The following is a 21432-nucleotide window of genomic DNA, read 5'->3' as shown; positions in this document are numbered from 1 at the left end:
GGAGAAACACATCAATTGGTTGCATCCTGCATGCACCCCGACCAGGGCCTGGGCCAGGGAGGAGCCTGCAACCCAGTATGTGCCATTGACCGGAATTGAACCTGGGATCCTTTGGTCCACAAGTCAACTCTCTATTCACTGAGCCAAACTGGCTAGGTGGGGGGCCTTATCGTATTTTTATAAATAGCTATACTAGCAAGAAATACCATTTTGTTTCTTTTCCTGGAAAAATCTTTGTATCTTTCCCTTAAAAATGATCAGTTTATATACTTAGGAAGACATTAATTTTTTAAAAATATTTTATTGATTTTCCACAGAGAGGAAGGGAGAGGGATAGAGAGCTAGAAACATTGATGAGAGAGAAACATCGATCAGCTGCCTCCTGCACACTCCCCACCGGGTATGTGCCCGCAACCACAGTACATGCCCTTGACCGGAATCGAACCTGGGACTCTTGAGTCCGCAGGCCGACACTCTATCCACTGAGCCAAACCGGTTAGGGCTGGAAGACATTAATTTTTAAAAATAATATTTATATTTGTGGACTTTATTTCCAGAACTTTATAGGTCTAGTTTTCTCCCTTGGCTTGATAAAATAACTGTAACACTATGTATATTTATTTTATTCTTTGCATTTTTATGAAGAACTTTCACACATAAAATGACAACGATTTCATTTTTTATGTATTATAAGTTTGGGGCTCCAGATTATAAACTAGATTCTGAATTATAGAAACCAATATTATGGCAGGAAGATAATTAGGGTACAAACAAAGAATATCACAAGCATTCACAGATGCTTTACGTTAAATCTTATGATCGTTGGGAAACTGACACTGTAACAGACAGAATTCAGTGATGATCCCCACGATTCCTTTGTGATCTCCTTACCCCCAAGTATGGGTGGAATCTCTGAATATAATGTGTATTATGCATATGATTAGGTTATGGTATGAGGCACAGATGAGGAAATTTTTTAAGTGTAAACTAAGATGAATTCCGTTTGACACTGAGTTCATCAAAAGGGAGACTTTCCAAGGTGGGTCTGACCTAATCAGATGAGCCCTTTTAAAAAGGGCTGAGGCCTTCCCTGGGTGTGAAGACTTTCCTAATGGCATTGAACAAGCAGTTGTCAGAAGTTCTATAGCTGCAAGCAACTGAATTCCACCACCAATCAATGAGCTTAGAAGAGAACCCAGAGCTGCAAATGAGACCACAATCCCAATCAAGACTTTGCTTGCTGTTTTAAATAAATCCTGGAACTCCCTGAACTGTTTCTCAACTCTTGTGAGAATGCTGAATATTGACTTTTTTTCAAAGAATTCGCTTTTTCCCCCATTAGTTTTCTCTATTGTTTCCTTGCTTTTGTTTTTATCCATTTCCTAATCTTTATTATTTCCTTCCTTCTGCTTATTGTAGGTTTATTTTGCTGCTCCTTTCTAGTTACCTGAAGTGGGAACTTAGATCATTGATTTGAGACCTTTCTGCTTTTCTAATTTGCACATTTGCTGTAAATGTCCTTCTCTGCACTATTTTAGCTGCATTTTGTATATACTGATATTTTGTTTTTCATTTTCATTCAATTCTGTGTATACTTAAAATTTTTTTCAAGACTTCCTCTTGGACCAATGGATTATTTACAAGGGAGTTGTTTAATTTCTAAGCATTTGTATATTTTCTTGGTAGCTTCCTGTTACTAGTTTGTAGTTTGATTCCATTATGACCAGAGTGTATACCATGTATGATTTCAATTTTTTAAAGTGTGTGTATGATTGTTTTATGGACGTAGATATGGCCTATCTTGGTGAATGTCCATGGGTGCTTGAAAGAGTATTTGTTGTTGTTGTTGTCGTTGTTGTTGTTTGGTATGGTGTTCTATACATGACAGTCAAATCCTGTTGCTACGCAAAAAAAGTATTATGCTAGGTATGGTTCTGAGCCAGCCTCAGACTCCAAGCCAGCAATGTTTCTTCTCACCATGCCAAAAGGAATCCGAGATGTCCCTCCTGTCATCCTGAAGCAGAGAATGCAAACTCTGACTTAGGATGAAACCCCTCAGATAGAATGCAGACATAGAGGTGTCAGGCCTACAGCTCTACTCAGCCACCCCTGGAATTAAAAAAAAACTATGGATAATCACTTCTGTGACAAGTTATATTGCCTTAAAGAAAGCAACACGCTTCTCAGCTCGTATAATAGGGAATGAAACCACATGGGACATCTATTCTGGGCCACATTAGTGAAAGGTATTCCTAGTTTCTTAGTAGAGACTGAGAATTAAAGGCTTATTCTTTAGAGTTTATTGTATTTAAATTGTATAGAACTCTGTGAATGAATTTTGGCATTCTCAGAAAGCCCTTTCTCATCTTCTCAAGCCCAGAGTTAAAGAAACCCTCTCGCTGTTGTATATGTATGTACCTGGACCAGATTTTAGGATCCAGAGTGTGTCTACGTATGCCCTCAAAATATTCAAAAATAAAATCATTTTTACTTGTTAGGAGATTAAGTTAGTATTATTAAGTTAAATATTCTTAGAGAGGGCAATACCTGGTATTGCATAGAGAACGGCACACAGAAATATATTTTACTAGAGGCCCGGTGCACGAAATTCGTGCACGGGGTTGGGGTGTCCCTCAGCCCAGCCTGCACCCTCTCCAATCTGGGACCCCTCAAGGGATGTCCGACTGCCCGTTTAGGCCCGATCCTAGGATCGGGCCTAAACGGGCAGTCGGACATCCCTCTCACAATCCAGGATTGCTGGCTCCGAACTGCTTGCCTGCCTGCCAGCCTGATCACCCCCTAACCACTCTCCTGCAAGCCTGATCAATGCCTAACTGTTCCCCTGCCAGCCCAGTCATCCCCAACTGCCTTCCCCTGACAGCCCGGTCACCCCCAAATGCTCTCCCCTCCTATTACCTCTTTAGTAGATAGGGTTTTTTTCTTTAACATATTGGACTGTGTACCTGCCGTGGTCTTCACAAACCAGTAAAAAATGTAAACCCAAACTAAAAGTGTCATAAAATAAACTTAAACAGGAATTTCATGAGACCTTAGAAAGGTGATATGATGTGGTTGTTTCTTTCTTTTTTCTTTCTTTCTTTTTCTTGATGTTTCAACTTTTGTCCTTTCTTTCTTTTTTCCTTTTATTCCTTTTCTGTCCTCTCTTTCTCTTAACTTTTCCGTTGGTAGAATTGTCAGTACTTGAATCTGTCTTGCTTCCAGAAGACAAAGAAGAGGGAAACACACAGTCATCTGAAGAAAAAGATGATCTATGATGGGATTGGTGGTGTTTCTGGTTTTGCTCTTTTCCCGGTTTGATTGTCATTTCTGCCGGCCCCGGCATCTTCAGGACTTGTGCATGGGCACTTCTTATTCATGTCTACAAAACCTCCCTGCCTTGGTGAAAACTGTAGGGGAAAAGGCCTTCCTGGGTGGGCTCAAGCCCTGCCCAAGGTGCTGAGGAACCAGGGTGGGGAGCACTCTGCACCACCTCTGCAGAGCCAACCTCCGGACCTCGGAGTACTCTCCAGTAATGTAACTGCAATGTCCAGGTTTGCCTTCAGAAATTAGTTGTAAGTTACTTCTGATGTGAAACCCTATCTCAGACATTTCCATGTGGTTCCTAAAGATTTTAAACAAAACCCATTTACCTCCCTAACCTGGTCAGAACTTTCTACCCAATGGGAGAGGTTTGCTGGGCAGCATCGCCCAGATTACTAACCCCCTCCCTCTCCAATCACTCGGCTGGCGGCAAGGGAAGTTCCAAGGCTATAGTGTGTGTGGGGGATCACTCCATGGGGGTGCACCCTGACACCCCAGGCTGCCTCTTGGAGGGAATAGCTCTGGGGGGCACGGCTGCCTCCCAGGCCTACACCCCCCAGCTGCAGATGGGAGCTGATCTCAGAGGGGGCAGGGTGGGGGGGTGGGAGGGAGGTGTATAGGCAGCCTGGGTCTCCCAGGCCCACAGCCCAGGCTGGGACAGGCAGCAGACGGCTCCTGCCATGCACTGGAACCTCGCAGGCCCAATGCCCAGGCCACTGTGGGCAGCTGATCGTGCCGGCCTTGTGCAGTCGCCTCCCAGACCCACGGCCCGGGTCGCGGAGGGCAGCTGATCAAGGCAGCTGTTCTCGGAGGGCAGATGATGGAGGCAGCCGGTCTCGGAGGGCAGCCTATGGAGGCGGCCCAGCGCGGGCGCCTACCAGACCCACGGCCCGGGTCCGGGAGGGCAGCCGATGGAGGCGGCCGTGCGCGGGCTCCTCCCAGACCCATGGCCGGGGTCCGGGAGGGCAGCCGATGGAGGCGGCCGTGCGCGGGCGCCTCCAGGACCCACGGCCCGGGTCGCGGAGGGCAGCCGATGGAGGCGGCCGTGCGCGGGCGCCTCCCAGACCCACGGCCCGGGTCGCGGAGGGCAGCCGATCGAGGCGGCCGTGCGCGGGCTCCTCCCAGACCCACGGCCCGGGTCCAGGAGGGCAGCCGATCGAGGCGGCCGTGCGCGGGCTCCTCCCAGACCCACGGACCGGGGTCGCGGAGGGCAGCCGATGGAGGCGGCCAAGCGCGGGCGCCTCCCAGACCCACGGACCGGGTCCGGGAGGGCAGCCGATGGAGGCGGCCGTGCGCGGGCGCCTCCCGGACCCACGGCCCGGGTCCGGGAGGGCAGCCGATGGAGGCGGCCGTGCGCGGGCTCCTCCCAGACCCACGGCCCGGGTCCGGGAGGGCAGCCGATGGAGGCGGCCGTGCGCGGGCTCCTCCCAGACCCACGGACCGGGTCCAGGAGGGCAGCCGATGGAGGCGGCCGTGCGCAGGCGCCTCCAGACCCACGGCCCGGGTCGGGCATGAAGCTGATCATGGCGGCCGAGCGTGGGCGCCTCCCCGACCCACGGCCAGTTTCAGGGCTAGAAGAGGATCTGGCTGGAGGGCAAAGCCGCCTCCTAGGCCAACAGGCTGGGCTGCTCGCTGCCTTCTCTCAGCGGCAGCCTTCCCTGGGACTGGGGGACTCCTGCGGGCCTGGGCGCCGCCATCTTGTGTCTATGGGCGCCGCCATTTTTGTCGCGGAGTGATGGTTAATTTGCATACTACTCTATTATTAGATAGGATTGTTGCTGAAGGAAGTCTTCCTTAAAGCGAAACTGCCTCTCCCTCATTCCATGTGATGCTAACCAGGCTACCAATCACACACCTATCTTTCTTGGTGGAGGCATACGTCTGAGTATTTGAGTTAGCCAATCAATCTGAGTACCCCTGGACACAAGCTGGGCCAAAAGAGATATTTTCAGGGATTAAAATAGATTCTGGCAAAGAAAGAGATGTGTTCTTCCCTTGGCATCTATAGGTAAAGAGCAGGTAAATCCTGAGCTGCTGTTGGCCACTTTGGAGCTGGAATCCCTCCATATGAAGGGGGAAACTGAGCGAGGAAATGGAATGATTAAAAAATTCAGAAATTTAGTGACATCATAAGAAGTCCTGAATCTAGCTGTGTCTGAAGCCAGACTCATTTCTTTTTTCTTTTTTTAAAATATATTTTTATTGATTTCAGAGAGGAAGGGAGAGGGAGAGAGAGATAGAAATATCAATGATGAGAGAGAATCATTGATTGGCTGCCTCCTGCACGCTCCCTACTGGGGATCGAGCCTGCAACCCATGCCCTTGACTGGAATCGAACTCAGGACCCTTCAGACTGCAGGCCAACACTCTATCCACTGAGCCAAACCAGCTAGGCCAGCCAAATTAACTTCTTGATTTCCAAATTACAATGGCAAAATTTGCCATTTCATCATTATTCTTTGCTTTAGCTAATCTGAGTTGAGTTTTTGTCACTTGCAAAACAGGAGCCCTAACTAATCCAACCAAGTTGTGGAAATGGCTGGCAATATTGATGGAAATTAAATCACACCCTCTGATCATTTTTGAGATACCCACCACCGTAGTAAAGTGCTCCAAATCCTGTGATATAGACAGTTGAATTTGGTCGGAAGGATGCAGAAGCTTCTGGCAAACACACCCGGCGGATGTCATCAGTAAAGGTGACTCTGGGAGAAAACTGCACAACAGCAATATCGTACACTCTTGCTGGGGAGTGATACTTCTCATGGAGAATAATTCTTTTGATATTTCTTTTCATTAGTGGAGGGTTGATTGTTGTTCCAAAGCTAACAGTCCAGTCACGTGGATTTGCATTCCTAGAAAAGATTAGCAAATGAACAGAATATATAAACTGCACTACAATAATTGCACTAGGCTAATAAAAGAGAAAATAGCATCCTGAAAATACCTGATTGCACCAATAACTTTCTTTGACTATTTAAATGGAGTCTACTGCTACTATTTTGAAGGATAAGACATATACAAAAAGCATCTTAGACCTGAATCTAATACAGAATTATTAGATTTTAGAACTGCAAAGGCACATAAAATATCATTCATCTCTTCAGCCAATATTTATTGAACATCTACATGCTGAGTCTTATTCAAAGTGCTGAGGATAAAGTGGTGAACAAGACAGAAAAGTTTAGATTCTAGTGAAGGAAAAAGAATGAAACAGATTAACAAATCCTATATAATAAAAGGCCAGCCACCGTAAGCATAACAACCGGAATGACCAGAGACCAGAACCACCATGGCCCTTCGCTGGGCTGGACCCGCCCCCAAGCAAGCAGTTAGGGTGGATCAGGCAAGCAGGCAGGCAGAGTGGTTAGGGGTGATCAGGTAGGCAGGCCAGCGGTTAGGGGTGATCAGGTAGGCAAGCCAGCGGTTAGGGGTGATCAGGTAGGCAGATGGCCCCTCGCTGGGCTGGTCCTGCCCCCAAGCAAGCAGTTAGGGGCATCAGATAGGCCAGTGGTCGGCAAACGCATTAGTCAACAGAGCCAAATATCAACAGTACAACAATTGAAATTTCTTTTGAGAGCCAAATTTTTTAAACTTAAACTTCTTCTAATGCCACTTCTTCAAAATAGACTCGCCCAGGCCATGGTATTTTGTGGAAGAGCCACACTCAAGGGGCCAAAGAGCCACATGTGGCTCACAAGCCATGGTTTGCCGACCACTGAGATAGGCAGATGGCCCCTCTCAGGCCTGGTCTCGCCCCCCAGCAAGCAGTTAGGGGTGTTCAGGTAGGCAGATGGCCCCTCGCTAGGCTGGTCCTGCCCCCAAGCAAACGGTTAGCAGCGATCAGGTAGGCAGATAGCCCCTCACAGAGCTGGCCCCATCCCCCAGCAAAGAAAGAGGGAGGCCCAGGCCACCTGTGGCAACCCTGTGGCAGGTGTGCAGACAGCCAGTGATTGCCCACAGAGGGAGGCCCAGGCCAACCAAGCTATCGCACCCCACGCCTGTTGCCTGCAGAAGGAGGCCATCAGTGGCAGGGTAGCGGGGAGCAGTGCTGCACAGATGGCAAGCAGTGGCAGCGGCGGGGGTGGGGCCATCTGCCTGCGGCCAGGCGAAGGAAAGCCCTGATAGGCCCCAATCTCAGGCCAGGCCTAGGGACCCTACCCAAGGGGTCCTGGATTGTGAGAGGGTGCAAGCCAGACTGAGGGACCCCCCCCCCCCCACACACACACACCTGAGTGTACGAATTTTTGTGCACCAGGCCTCTAGCAGGTAAATAACCAAACAGTGACAAGGGCTAAGAATAAAATAAAATAGATCAATGGAATAGAGTACTAGTGGGTAGTTAGGGAAGGCTCTTTTGGGACATGACAATGGGACTAATACATGGTTGACAAGGAGTCAGCTTTGAGAAGATGGGAAGACAAGGTTCCAGACAAACTTCCCAACTCTTTAGACCAGAGGGGCTATAGTTCAGGACCCAAAGGAAGAATGGTGGCGGTGATGTTGGAGAGGTAGGTAAGAACCAGATTTTAGAGTGCCTTACAGGTCATGAATAAAGTGCCTGGATTTTATTCAAGTGATATGGATGATTTTAAGATGACAGTACTTGACTCTCATTTATATTTAAAACAAAAACAAAAACATGTTGATTCTGAAAAAATAGATTGTTGGACGGTAAGAGTGGATGAGTTAAAAGCTGTCAGAGGTTGTGTGAGAGATGGCCAATTGTGTATGACTTCTAGCTTGTGGGCTGGAGCAATTGGTGGATAATGGTGCACGTAGGGATTGGAAAGGTCATTTAGTGATGACAGAATATCTAGTAAAGCCTGTGTTTTATACTTAAGGAAAATAAGGCCTAGATGGGCTACACTATTTACCTATTATCACATGTCTGCTTGCCTCTCTATGCTCTTTTTTTAATAGGACATGGTCTTCAACCAAAATTTATTTATTAATAGCAAGATAAATGTTCCTTAACTAATTAATTTAACATCATCCATAAGGGATAACCAAAGAGACAAATACTGTCTACATGGATACTTGTTTCTCAACCTAACTATTTCTTAATAGGTAGCTTCATAGAAAGAAGCACTTATTATAAACATATCAATGGGGGTTAAGTCTTATTTGATAGCTGTTAATTATGCTGGGATTATTCTTTTTATTTTTGAGGAAATTTAAAATTTTATTTTTTATATACAATTTTTATGTGCAAAAATATTCTAATGAGAAAAACTAAAAAAGATTGGTTTATAAACACAATTGTTCATATAGCATAAATATATTCACATTTTAAATTTATAAATCAGTCTTTTGTGAGATTTATTGGTACAAATCGACACTTGCAACTTAAAATGCCTAGAGGAACTTCACATAAGTTAGATATTTTGAACTTGGAAATGCAAAGGAAAGAATTGTATTTACTCAAATGGGAGTGATCATTCTAACACTTTCCAACAATGGCTTGATACCAATTAATACAGTTTGTGTTTATTACATATGCAGATTACAAACCAGAAATACCTGGCCCCAAATCAATAAGATGCAATTTTCTGGTGATAAGTATAAAACAGTAATTTAGATCCCCAAATAAATTGTAAAAATTCAAAATGGTGACATCTGGTCTGAAAAATCATCCTTATAAATAGGATCTAGGAATTCTGTTGACTATTAGTTTTAAAAAAATAATGTATTGAGGTTTCTGAAAGTGATAACTCAATATTAGACTCCACTAATATAAAATAATCTGAGTAGTAAAGGCCATACAAAGTCATGTAGTCCTTTCACTGACCCAGTGCTTGGGAAATGGGGCTTGCCATGAGGAAGTCATATTCTTGTGTTCAAGTCTACCATCTCCTAACATTGTGACCTTGGGCAAGTTACTTAACTTTTCTTATTTCACTGAAAATGGGCTTCCTAAGCAGGGTTTAGCAAGCAAAGGAGGATATAGATAAGAATCATATAAAACAAATCTTAAGCACCTAACCAGATGTTTGCAGCATATTGGGGCTTAATGAATGATGATAGTTGTTACAAGAACACTCTCAAGTGGAGATTGTCTACACTTGAACACTGCTGCAGATGGGGACATCATTGCTTTTATATTTCTTTCTTTACCTCAAAATCCCTTTCATCTTTGAGCATCTCTGACTGTTGAGAAATTCTTACTTGATTACCTAGTTCTCCTCCATGGAAAGTATCTCAGATATCTATACTAATAAAAAGATAATATGCACATTGGTCAGGAAGCCCTCACAGTAACGATGGAACAGCAGGCTGCGTGGGGCAACAAGGCTGGCAGGGGAGTTAGTGAGGGACGACAAAACGACTGAACAGCAGGCTGTGTGTGGTGACCAGACTGGCAGGAAGGGCAGTTGAGGGGCGATCAGACTGGCAGAGGGAGCAGTGAGGGGTGACCAGGCCGGCCAGGGAGCAATTAGGGGTGACCAGGCTGGCAGGAGGGCAGTTGTGGGTGACCAGGCCGGCAGCGGGGGCAGTTAGGGGCAATCAGGCTGGCAGGCAGAGGCGGTTAGGGGTGATCAGGCAGGTAGGCAGGTGAGCAGTTAGGAGCCAGCCATCCTGAATTGTGAGAGGGATGTCCGGCAGTTGGACATCCTCCAAGGAGTCCCAGATTGGAAGAGTGCAGGCTTGGCTGAGGCCGCCCCCCCCCCCCCCCCCCCCGCCCGCCATGCACGAATATCTTGCACTGGGCCTCTAGTGTGAATATAACTATTTATCATCTCTACCAGATGTACAAATAACCTGGGGAGCCAATTAAAATGCAGTTCCTGATTCTGTAGGGTGGAGATAGGGCTTGAGATTCTTTCATTTTTAACAAATTCTGTAGTTATGTCAATGCTGCTGATCTATGAACTATGCTTTGAGTGGCAAGATTGTATGGATATACCAGCACCTTTCTTTATCACCAAGGACTCGGTACTACTCTAAGAGCATTATGTTTTGTCAAGTTCTCTTTAAGTGTATTGTCCAGGACAGAATTCACTATTTTAGGCAGGATCTGACCAACAAAGAGTCTGATATCTCATTTATTCTGGGTTCTGAATTTCTTTTAATGTAATCTAAATCACAATTGTAGTTTTGTGAAGTAACTCATAGTAGGTTATCTTCCAACAGAAATTTCTAAGCAATTTTCACATGTTCAAGCACATCATTTAGTTCTTGCTATTACTCTAACACTAGAGGCCCAGTGCATGAAATTCATGCACGGGGGAGGGAGTCCCTCAGTCCGACCTGCACCGTCTCCAATATGAGACCCCCTTGGGGACATGCCTCTCAAAATCCAGGACTGCTGGCTCCTAACTGCTCACCTGCCAGCCTGCTTGATCGGCCCTACCCCCTCTGCCTGCCTACCTGATTGCCCTTAACCACCTCTGCCTCGGCCCCACACCCGGGACCCAGGATTCCCTCCTCTGGCCAGCCGAAAGCACCCGGGATCCAGGCTGCCCTCTCTCTGGCTGGCTGCAAGCACTCGGGACCCGGGCCAGCTTCCCTGAGCCTGCCACAGCCGCAGGCGACAGGGGATGGGCGACTTTGCCCTCACCCTGGCTGCAGCCGCAGGTGCTGGCACCCGGGACCACAGAGCAGGTGGCTTGTCCCGGACCGGGCTTTGTCTGGATGTCTGGAAGACATCCAGTCTAATTAGCATATTACCCTTTTATTAGTATGGATAAAGTCCTTTGGAAATTTCTGTTTTTCTTACCAGGATATTTGGTACTGGTAAAAGGTCATAAAGTGAAGCTAGTTAGAAAGAAGTCTGAGGACCTAATCAATGACTACTTCACTCCCCCGCCTCCGCAACTTTCAAATAAGTAACATTGTTTTAGAAAAGAACCTGAGTTTTCTCATTTTTACCTCAGTAATATTTGGGGGTATTATTACTCAGAACATAATAAATCCCAGAGACTTTTTTTTTAGCAGTAGTGGGGTCCAACTTAAGGTCTATAACTTACTTCTTAAAGCAGTGTGCTGCAGTGACGAGCCACGTACTGCTAATCAAGGTGGCCCCACACTGATGTACGTTATCACGCTGAAGGGAAGCTTGCCAAGGCCAGGCAGCCTTGGCCGCAATGTCTCCGGACATTATTCTGTTGACTATTAATGGAACAACCCGTTTACCACAACCTGAAAGAGATGAGACTATTAAGTTTTAAGAAATGTGTAAGTTTTGATGCAAAGAACCTCTAATAGAGTACTACAATGCAATATTTGCATCTATCATTATATAAACATGTACAATATTAATATCCGTCCTCTGTATTTACCAATATGTTGATGTTTTATTCTTTCCCTCCCTTTATATATGTGGAATATATTGCCTACTGAAACTATGTACAGCTGCAAAGGGTTGGCACACTGCAAAGTGTGTATCCTAAGGACTTGTGGTATCAATTATCTACATGTCCTGGGAGCTCATACTGAGATCACTGTTTCTCAATTTTAGGTGATTCAACAGTGTCACTTTGACATGAACTCTCACAAGAGAACTGACCAGACATGTAATTGCCTATGTGTTGGAGCTCCTTCTTCTTTAAATTTTTCTGAGTAGCCAGTTCTTAAAGTGTGCATGAGGTAATGTATCGTGACCAGTGTCTCACCCTGCAGGATGGAGGTTCCATGTTTTCCCCATACACATCACATTTATTATTGGTGGGAATAAGTATGTGCTCTGTTATGTGCATCAGATCAGAGATTAGTCTGCTGCTTAGGGTTCCTGCTAAGAATCAGCCTCCTTTATTAGCACCTTGCTCATAAGGAAAATAAACTAGCTTCAATTCTTGTTCTAACTAATTAGGTACCAAAAAAGAAAACTGATTTTACTGGCATTGATTACACTCCAACTGTGGCCAGTCATTTTAAAAATCTCCATCACTCTGCCATTGTTCTAGTTTACCATTTTTCTCATCTGGAAGACTTCTACAGCGTCCCAGTTTATCTCCCTGCCTCTAGTCTTGTCCCTCCAATCTGTTCTCCACATTGAAACTGAGTGATCTTTTTGATCTGAGTAAAACCCTTTAGTGATTTTTCACTGCCCTCCAAATAAAGTCAAAATGTGTCAGCAGGATTCCGGTCTTTGATCACTATTAACCATGCTGTCTCAGATCACGTTCTGACTCCACAAGATGAGATTAGCTAACTCTCTGATTGACTCTCATAGCAGTGTGCACTTTCTCTGTCATAGCATTTGTCACACCGTTTTAACATTTCCTGACTTATTTATGTCTTCTCCTAACTTCAAACTCTTAATTTTAGAAGCAGTATTGTGTCTTATTCACAATGATATTCACTTCCTGGCACTTAGTAGATATTAAAATGGTATTTGTTGAGTGAATGAATGAATGAATTAAAATGTGTAGTGTGGCATGTTTGTTAGACACATAGATGAATGCTTGAATAGCTTTGCTCAAATTCATCACCACTTTTATAAAATCTTTCAAAAATTTGGCTACACTGATATAAAATAAGCAAGTGGAGCTGCTGTCAACCATAAAGGTAAGATATATTAAGCAAATTGTATAGGTCATTCGCAGATAATGGAATCTATCTCCTCTCCATCTCACTTTCATTTTATTTCTCAGCAGAAAGCACATTTGATAGTATTTAAAAATTAGAAAAGCAAGTCCATTTATTCCAAACCAGAAATGTATATATATACATGTATGTCTATATATAACTTCTTCAAAATGCTCAAAATTTCAATCATGTAAAATGTTTTCTTAAACATGAGAAAAGATCAATCTCAGAGTTAGAAATAAAAGTATTTCCACATTGCCCAATTGCTATTCTCTCCCAAGAAAGTGGGACATGGATGGGAAATTATTAGCTAATATTTGAAGATATTGTTCTTTCTGATGTGGAAATAGAACTTGTTTTTATAAGCTAACTAGACTTACATGCTTGGACAGTTAACTTCCCTGTTGATGAGCTCATTGCTGAAAAACAAAACAGAACAAAGAATAATAATTTGACATTCTCCTGATTGGCCTCCATGACCTGAAATTATCAGGAAGTGCTGACCATATATGGATTCTAGACAGTACTCATCAGTCAGGAGAATGGCTACCAGATGTAACAGGATATGTGCACAATTTTTGTAGAGACTTATAGGCAACCTCCAATTAGGTGCATAATACCTCAAGCAGTGGGTGATTAGGGCACAAATAGTGAAGATTAAAATTCACAAATAGTTTATATTACTACAGAACAGTGGTTTTCCAATGGTGCAGAAAATACCCTCTTTGGATTTCATCTTAGAAGATAGAAAAAGTGGGGAACTAGGGAGCAAGTAGGTGGGGTTTTGAGGCTCAAACTCAGCCTCAACCAGAGCAGGTCTGCTTTTATCTCTTCTGTTTAAGAGTTCACAGAGCCTTTCTTTGGTAAAAGGGTTTAGGAATAATAATAATAATAATAATAATAATAATAACAACAACAACACATTGAAAACACCCATGTGAACTGTACTTAAAATACTTCTAAAACATAGTTCCTAAATTATCAAAATGATTTTTTCTGAAGAGTATAAACTATTGTGTATTATTAGCCAACATTAATTATTGAACATAAACTAAGATTAAAGTCTGCTTATTTCCAACAAAGTTAGGGATCTGATACAGAAAGCATGAATACTTAAAGTTAAGTTGGTGGAAGGTTGCCTGAATAATGATGATTTTCAAGATAAAATTGCTTGCTGAGTAGAATGAAGATAAACTTTTACAAATTTTCACCAGTAGTATGTATAGACTCATGTTTTCTGAATTTAACTTCTCATTGTGCAAAATAAGAATTTTTCTCCACCTTCTATAAGTCCCACTTGGAAAACTAGTGATGATGAACTCTGTAAATTGGGGTTTTGAAAATATTGAATTCAAAGATACCCTTGAAGGCATGCCCAAATTATTATATGGTGAAGAATCAATCTCAGCACACATTCTCAATGCTTACTCTATGGAAGGAACTCAATTTTCTGTCAAATATTGTTTTTAGTAAATTTCTTATTTCACTTAAAAAACCAATTTAAAATGCCGCACAGTAGTAATGCACTAAAATGGAAAATAGTATAATGTTAGAATTCTTCTGTTAAAACTTCTTCAGCTTAGTTTGAGCATGATGCAAATATCTCTTTTCCAGGAATGATACCAGGTTAAGTGTAATGGTTGTAAGTGTAATTGGATTTTTAAGGGTTGACTTTTTAGGGAGTATAATTACACCTACAGGTAAACTTCCTATATACAAGTCACTAGCTATTGATGGTTTTTAATTTGTATCAATATTTTGACTTTCCACATCTAGGAGCACAAAGAAACATGAACACCCTAGTCTTGAAAGTAACCCTGAGTCGGGAGGAATGTAGTTAGTATTCAGGGCTCTACAGCCTACAAGTAACATGATGGGAGCGGGAGCACTCCCACTGCAGGTAGGCAGTGAGCTGCTCTGCCACAGCCACGGCATTTGCGATGCAAAGATGTCGACTTTGGCTTTGCTTTCACACACTGCATCACATGAAGGACCCACACCACACAGTTATTTGTCAAAACAAAACACATATTTTGACAAATTTATGGATAAATCTTGGGCTGCAGTTTTTTTATTCCTTGGGAGTCCCCCAAATTAAGTGTTTAGAGCAATGTTTTTGCCTGTAAGAACAGCCTTGAGGTTTCTTAATGAGCTTTCCATTAAATGGGCCTTTCCTAAGTGCTAGCAAACACTGCTCTTTTTACATTTCTAAATTTGGAAACCTTCAAGTTTCTAGCTTTTCCTATTACCAGTCACTCACATTAATGCTTTCAGTTTCCAAAGCATATGCACAATTTACTAGTTTTCTACGTGGTAATAGTCTATATGTTCCATATTATGTGTGTGTGTGTGTGTGTGTGTGTGTGTGTGTGTGTGTGTGTGTGTGTGTATGTGTTTTCCCCTATATCCTCATGGTATTTCTATGATTTCAGGAAGAACAAAAATTATCATTACAATTTTATAGATGAGAAAATGAAGCAAAGTCCTGGGCCAATTACTTGGTTGGTCCTGCAGTGACTCAATGGGGTTAGAATTAGTCAGGTAACACTTAAATCAGGTTCTCCATCAGCACATCCTACCCTTAATCTACTCCAGTCATTAAAATAAACTGCAGTGTACAATCTGAGTCTGTAACAAACAAAAAGATCAAGCAATCCATGACCATTTCACATCTCATTTCAAGTTTCAGATAGGTCAGACTTTTAAATTCCTGCTAAGTTAACTGGTTATTGGGAATTAAATAAACATATCATGTAACTTATCAGGATTTCCACTATTTCATAACCTCAATTCATTTGCTTTCCCACCTGACAAAGAAGGTGGATTAAGCGCTTGACAGTTTCTTCCCCCTCGGGTTGGGAGAGGTCCACAGATTTATTCCTTGAGTAGCTGACTCTTTGCCACATCAGCAAACTCTTGCCCATCCCATTCTCTCAGATTTTTGCTTCCTGGTCAGGTTTCCTCTTGAAGAGTCAGTCAGACCCTTACAAGGGCAGGGCATCCTGTTTCCCATCTGATATTAATCACTCTGATTCTCTCTGTGACGCTAAGGATGGTGTCCATTGGAATTTGTAGGGAAGTCTGCATTTGTCTGCCGGAAGTAGATGCAGCTTAATATACAAGGGTAGACAGGTTTTTGTCTAGCTGGACTCATCAGGGTATGCTAATAAGGAATGGATTTCTAAGAGATGAATATTAAAAAACAGAATTTCTAGAATGTGTTTGACCACAGAGCCATTTTAAATAGAGCCTCTCAAGAAATTAGAGATCTAGATTTGAACTTTACCTCCTTTTAACAATTCGAGTCCTTAATCTGTTGAGGCCTTCGTTCACATCTATAACATTTGCCTACTTCATAGGGATCTAGAAATTAGATGCAGCATATAAAGGGCATAGACAGGGCCTTGGTAAAGGTTGATTCTCTATTTCAGAGAAGTGATAATGGTATAATTGTTTCAATAATTTTTTTCTAGGTTAGTGATTTTTACTTATTAATTATGATTGCTTTAGTAGCTCCAAATTTGGTTTTTCCAATTTTCCAAATGCCCATAGGAAAAAAGTTAACAAAAATTTCATAATTGCCCTAGCCAGATTGGCTCAGTTGATAGAATGTTGGCCTGTGGACTGAAGGGTCCTGGGTTCGATTCTGGTCAAGAGCACATGCCTGGGTTGCGGGCTTGATCCCTAGTAGGGGGCATGCATGAGGCAGCCAATCAATGATTCTCCCTCATCATTGATGTTTCTATTTCTCTATCCCTCTCCCTTCCTCTCTGAAATCAATAAAATATATATTTTTAAAAATGTAATAATTTCACTATATACAGAAATCATCCATATTTTTGAGAGGCAACACATGAGTTTATGTTTAGAAGGGTCCCACCCAGAAAAGCAGTTGTTGCTAAATGCTTAGTATTTTCACTTACTTAATCATGGAGGCAGTGGTAGGTCAGATTAATTTTCTATTAATGGTAAAGGTTGGCCTTTATTTTGGGATGAGCACCAGTCACTTACTACAGGAAAAACCACTTGACAACTAACCGCAGACATGCTTTCATCAGCGAATAATAAAACCTTGAAATTTTACCTTTTAACTGAAAAAAATTAATCTTGATTCTAGCTATTATTTGGAATAGAAATATGGCATATAAGTTTAAGATGAGACACAAAATGAACCTAATAGAGAATTTCACATCACACGGAAAGGTGCCTACTTACCATTAACTTGCACTGATGAGGCATTTATTGACAAGGCTCTTGTGTTCCTTATCTTCCGGTTTAAGATGCTATGGATTTTCTTCTTCCTTACTTCCCTTTGCTCAGCAAAGGGGAACTGGAACACCATAATGATATCTGCTTTCATACCACCGTCCTCTGGACTTTGAGACATAAGAGAAAGGTGATTATTCGAAGTAATAATCTGGTATCGATTTACACTCTTTCCTGTATTTTCTTCCCCGGAATTATGCCTCAATTGTTGGATTCACACAAAGATTCATTGACAATGGCTACAAATTTTAAAGGAGTTTGTAAGATTATGATAATGTTGCTTGAATATTATGGCAAATCAGAATTTTAAAATAGAAGGCATGAAGTCCAGAAAGTTTCAGCAAATATGTTCCTTTTATCTCCTAAGTATTATAGAATTTACCCATTTTATAAAATTCTTCTGGTGGTCACTAGTTAGTCAGAAAAGTTGTAAGGAACTTGGAGTAAGTCTGTTACTAGGCATTAGTCTATGGGTGAGAAAAATGATTATTTCCTTCAAATAAATCTGTCTAAATATATTCATTTTCTTTAAGAAGATGAGTCATACAGGCCCATACATTTGCACCTATTATGTATATGTTCAGCTATGTGCTTTCCAAATAACACAATAGAAACCTCTGAGCAATTCCTGCAACTGATATGAGTCTTCCCCCTCCACTACAACAAACAGAACATTTATTAAAACAGAAACCTCTTTTTGTTTAGGTGTGCCTGCTGACACTGGGGCTTTATTACAGGTAAAACTAATTGTCCCAAACTGTAGCCAACTTTTCCTTCTTAATATTTTTGAAATGACATATTTGTCAAAAAAAAAAAAATACAATGTGGTGCCTGCAGTGGCATGCTGCTGGGTTTTCCCCTGACACAGATTCTGGTAGTTCCAGATATTGAATCCTGGTTCTGTTTCACTTGGGAAACTGTCAGTTGGGGAACTTTGAACATATCACTTAACCTACCCCCGCCCCAAGTTTTCATTTTCTCCTTTACAAAATGGTGATCAGTGCTATGTCTTGAGACTGTTGTAGAGATTATGTTTATGAGAAACCATAGCCAAAGCCTGGCTCCTAGAGATGCAGAATATATGAGGGTCCCTGTCCCCTTTGCCCTTTGTTCCATTAAGCTGTGACTCCACCTTTGCCCAAATATACATACGTCAGTCTGACTACTCGGTTCTTGATATAATGGTTATTCAAGGCTGAATCGATAAATATCTCATCCACCTGTTATCACAAGAGAGAAATTTGTGTTAATAAAGTATTCTATCTAATAAAAGAGTAATATGCAAATTAACCATCACTCCAACACACAAGATGGCTGCCCCCATGTGGTCAAAGATGGCTGCCCCCATGTGGACACAAGATGGCTGCCACAAGATGGCCAGAAGGGGAGGGCAGTTGGGAGGGACCAGGCCTGCAAGGGAGGGCAGTTGGGGGTGAACAAGCCTTCAGGGGAGGGAAGTTAGGGGTGACCAGGCCGGCAGAGGAGGGCAGTTAGGGGCAATCAGGCTGGCAGGGGAGCAGTTAAGCATCAATCAGGCTGGCAGGGGAGTGGTTAGGGGGTGATCAGGCTGGCAGGCAGAAGCGGTTAGGGGCAATCAGGATGGCAGGCAGGTGAGCAGTTGGGAGCCAGCAATCCTGGATTGTGAGAGGGATGTCCGACTGCCCGTTTAGGTCCGATCCTACCGGCAGGATCTGGCCTAAACGGGCAGTCGGACATCCCTCGAGGGGTCCCAGATTGGAGAGGGTTTAGGCTGGGCTGAGGGACACCCCTCCGCGCCCTCCGCCCCCGTGCACGAATTTTGTGCAACGGGACTCTAGTTTCATAATAAGAATATACCCCTGATTAAATACTAAAGCAGTAGAAAAACAATTTAACATGAGTAATATCATTATTTAAACCAGTGGTTCTCTACCCTCACAGTACAATAGAGTAATTTGCAGAATTTTAAAAAAATTACAGATGCTGGGATTTATCTTCCAGAGTTTTAGTTAAAATTAGTCTGGAAGGGACCTAGGCATTCGTATTGTAAGACTTTGGCCAGGTGATTCCGAATGTGCTGGTGTAGGTATCTTGGGTAGAGGATGCCTAAACGCCATAGAAGGTAAAGCAGAAAATGACAGAGCAGCCACCGGGCTGGAAAAGAGGCCTTGAGAGGTGCTGGAGAGAACTTGGCTCTTTCCTGGGTTTGAAGCTTATCCTGCTGCTCACGAACTGATTCCATTTGAGCCTTACTTAACCTGTAAGACAAAGATATTGTATGTTGCTCCTAGGGTTTCAAGATTAAACACATGTAAGATGCTGGATATATTATGGTAGTCAACTACTGGTGGCTCCCTAGTCTCCCTCTGGGCATTTCACATCTCAGATTTCTTTGCAGGTCTTTGGCTGTATGTATACTACTAGGAAAGAGGGATTAGGAATTTAAGAGAGAGACAATGATTTTTAAATTGTTGTTGTGGATTGTGAGCTCTAGGGTAAATCAAGGAGGAAGAAAGAGTAAGATGGTGTTTCAGGTCAGATAAGAATTGTGTTACTCAGTTTATGTCACCAAAGAAGGAGTAGAAAAGCTACTGTTTTAGTCAATATGCACAGTTTGAATTGCTTGTCATAGCACTATTATGTTGTGGTTTATCACGCCTAGATTTGGCTTGCAGTACCCATAATGACCACTTGGTGGCAACAGTGTGATCAGAATGCTGGCACTGCATTAAAAACCATGTCCTACATCCTTATGGAAGGAGCAAGAAGACCAACTATCATTTTGAAAAACACAAAAGATAGAAATGAATGGAAGGCTGATTTAGGGATCAAGGAATACGTTATGACTTCCTTAACATCATTAGGCATCCCTACAATAACTGTGTGAACTAAGAATTATATTGATTATTTTTTATAATAATAAAATCATAATATCCTAATTATACCAGATGTCCTTCCGTACGTCCTTCCAGAGGAAGCCAGGGCTATGAGGGAAGCCGGTGCCGGCAGCTGGGGGAAGGAAGGCCTACTCTTGCACAAATTTCGTGCATCGGGCCTCTAGTATTTAAATATGAAACTAAGACTCAGAGACATCATATGAATTTCTCTGGAATCACGTGAATAATAAACTTGGACTTAAATCTAGGTCTTCTGTCTGTAGGTCTCTTCTCATCAAACACACAACCTCCCTGTTAAATGTGATATACACCTTACTTCAATTTTTTTATAGAACACATAATAGTAAATTATAAAATAACTAGATGGTTGACTTTACAAGACAAAGTATAAAAGATGTAAAGATATGCATTTGGTAATAGCTGTTCATTTAAGATCAAAAGCGGCACTTGGAAAACAGAGAAATTGCTAGGGTCCAAAGTATGATTTTATTTGTGTTTAAATAAAAGCTTAAAGGGACTGAGGAGGAAAGAGGTTTATTTACTAGTAACAAAACTGTTTTTGGAAGATATGTTTTTGCAAGAGTGACATTATTATAATCACTTCTTTCTTATAATCCACAACCAGTCCTATTACTCAGTTTTCTGGGGGAAATCCAAAAGAAAAGCAAAGACAAACAAAAAACAACAGAGATAAAAGTGAAAAATATTAAAAAGAAGAAAACTTAATAGCAGTTGGATATCTTTCAAAATTTGGTTTGTAACGATTCTCTGAAATCCCAACCACAGTTGATCCCCTGGCCCTTTGTAACTTGTTAGTGAAGGTATCGGAGTAAGTTTTTGACTCTGGATGACATCATCCATATGGCAACATGCCTACTGAGAAGACTATCTACACCCAGCATCAGCTTCACCTTTGAATGACTCAACTGTCTGGGAAGATAGGAGCTGAAATAATAACATAAGAAGAATCTGGGTAGAAGTAACTTCAGTAATTATAGAAATAAAGGACTTTCTTCCTTATAACTCAAATCCCAGGACCTTGCCTCATTGATTAGGTCTGGGGTGAGGCCCGGATTTCCAGGTGATCAGGTAGCCTGAGGAAAACACTTTGAGAAATGCTAGGGCACAGACTGGCTAGGAGTGTTGCACTAACTAAATTTATGATGGGAAAAATTAGAGCAAACACGAACATAAACTTTATTGCTGACTGGCATTTACTAGTATGTATGAATTAGCTTTCTAGAGACCCGAAATCATGTTTCCCTGGTAGGTGGAGGCCTACCTTATAGAAACACTCCACCAACACTTTTTGGCATTCTAAATTCCCAGAAATGTTGGAGGACACTTAAGTTGTGTGCCAGCTTGTTATAAATTTATTATTTATACCACCTAATAGAGTAAGTGGTTTCTAAATCTATCCTACTTCTCATCTGGGGCA

At 42.4% G+C, this 21432-nt stretch overlaps 1 protein-coding gene across 1 annotated transcript in view; it reads right to left on the bottom strand.

Annotated features, from left to right (window-relative positions):
• TMPRSS11A (transmembrane serine protease 11A) overlaps positions 1-21432 on the bottom strand; it is a gene marked incomplete at both ends in the record, with an annotated part of 39481 nt that overhangs the window by 3962 nt on the left and 14087 nt on the right. The window contains 7 exon segments of the mRNA XM_079762559.1: positions 5917-6176; positions 11292-11463; positions 13233-13271; positions 17068-17228; positions 18271-18338; positions 20864-20882; positions 20884-20939. Coding sequence (XP_079618685.1) covers positions 5917-6176; positions 11292-11463; positions 13233-13271; positions 17068-17228; positions 18271-18338; positions 20864-20882; positions 20884-20939 — 775 coding nt within the window.

Source organism: Cnephaeus nilssonii, assembly GCF_951640355.1.
Source record: "Cnephaeus nilssonii genome assembly, chromosome: 1".
In the NCBI taxonomy this organism is placed as follows: domain Eukaryota; kingdom Metazoa; phylum Chordata; class Mammalia; order Chiroptera; family Vespertilionidae; genus Cnephaeus; species Cnephaeus nilssonii.
Note: the sequence above shows the minus strand (reverse complement) of the source record. Positions and strands in the feature narration are given on the sequence as shown.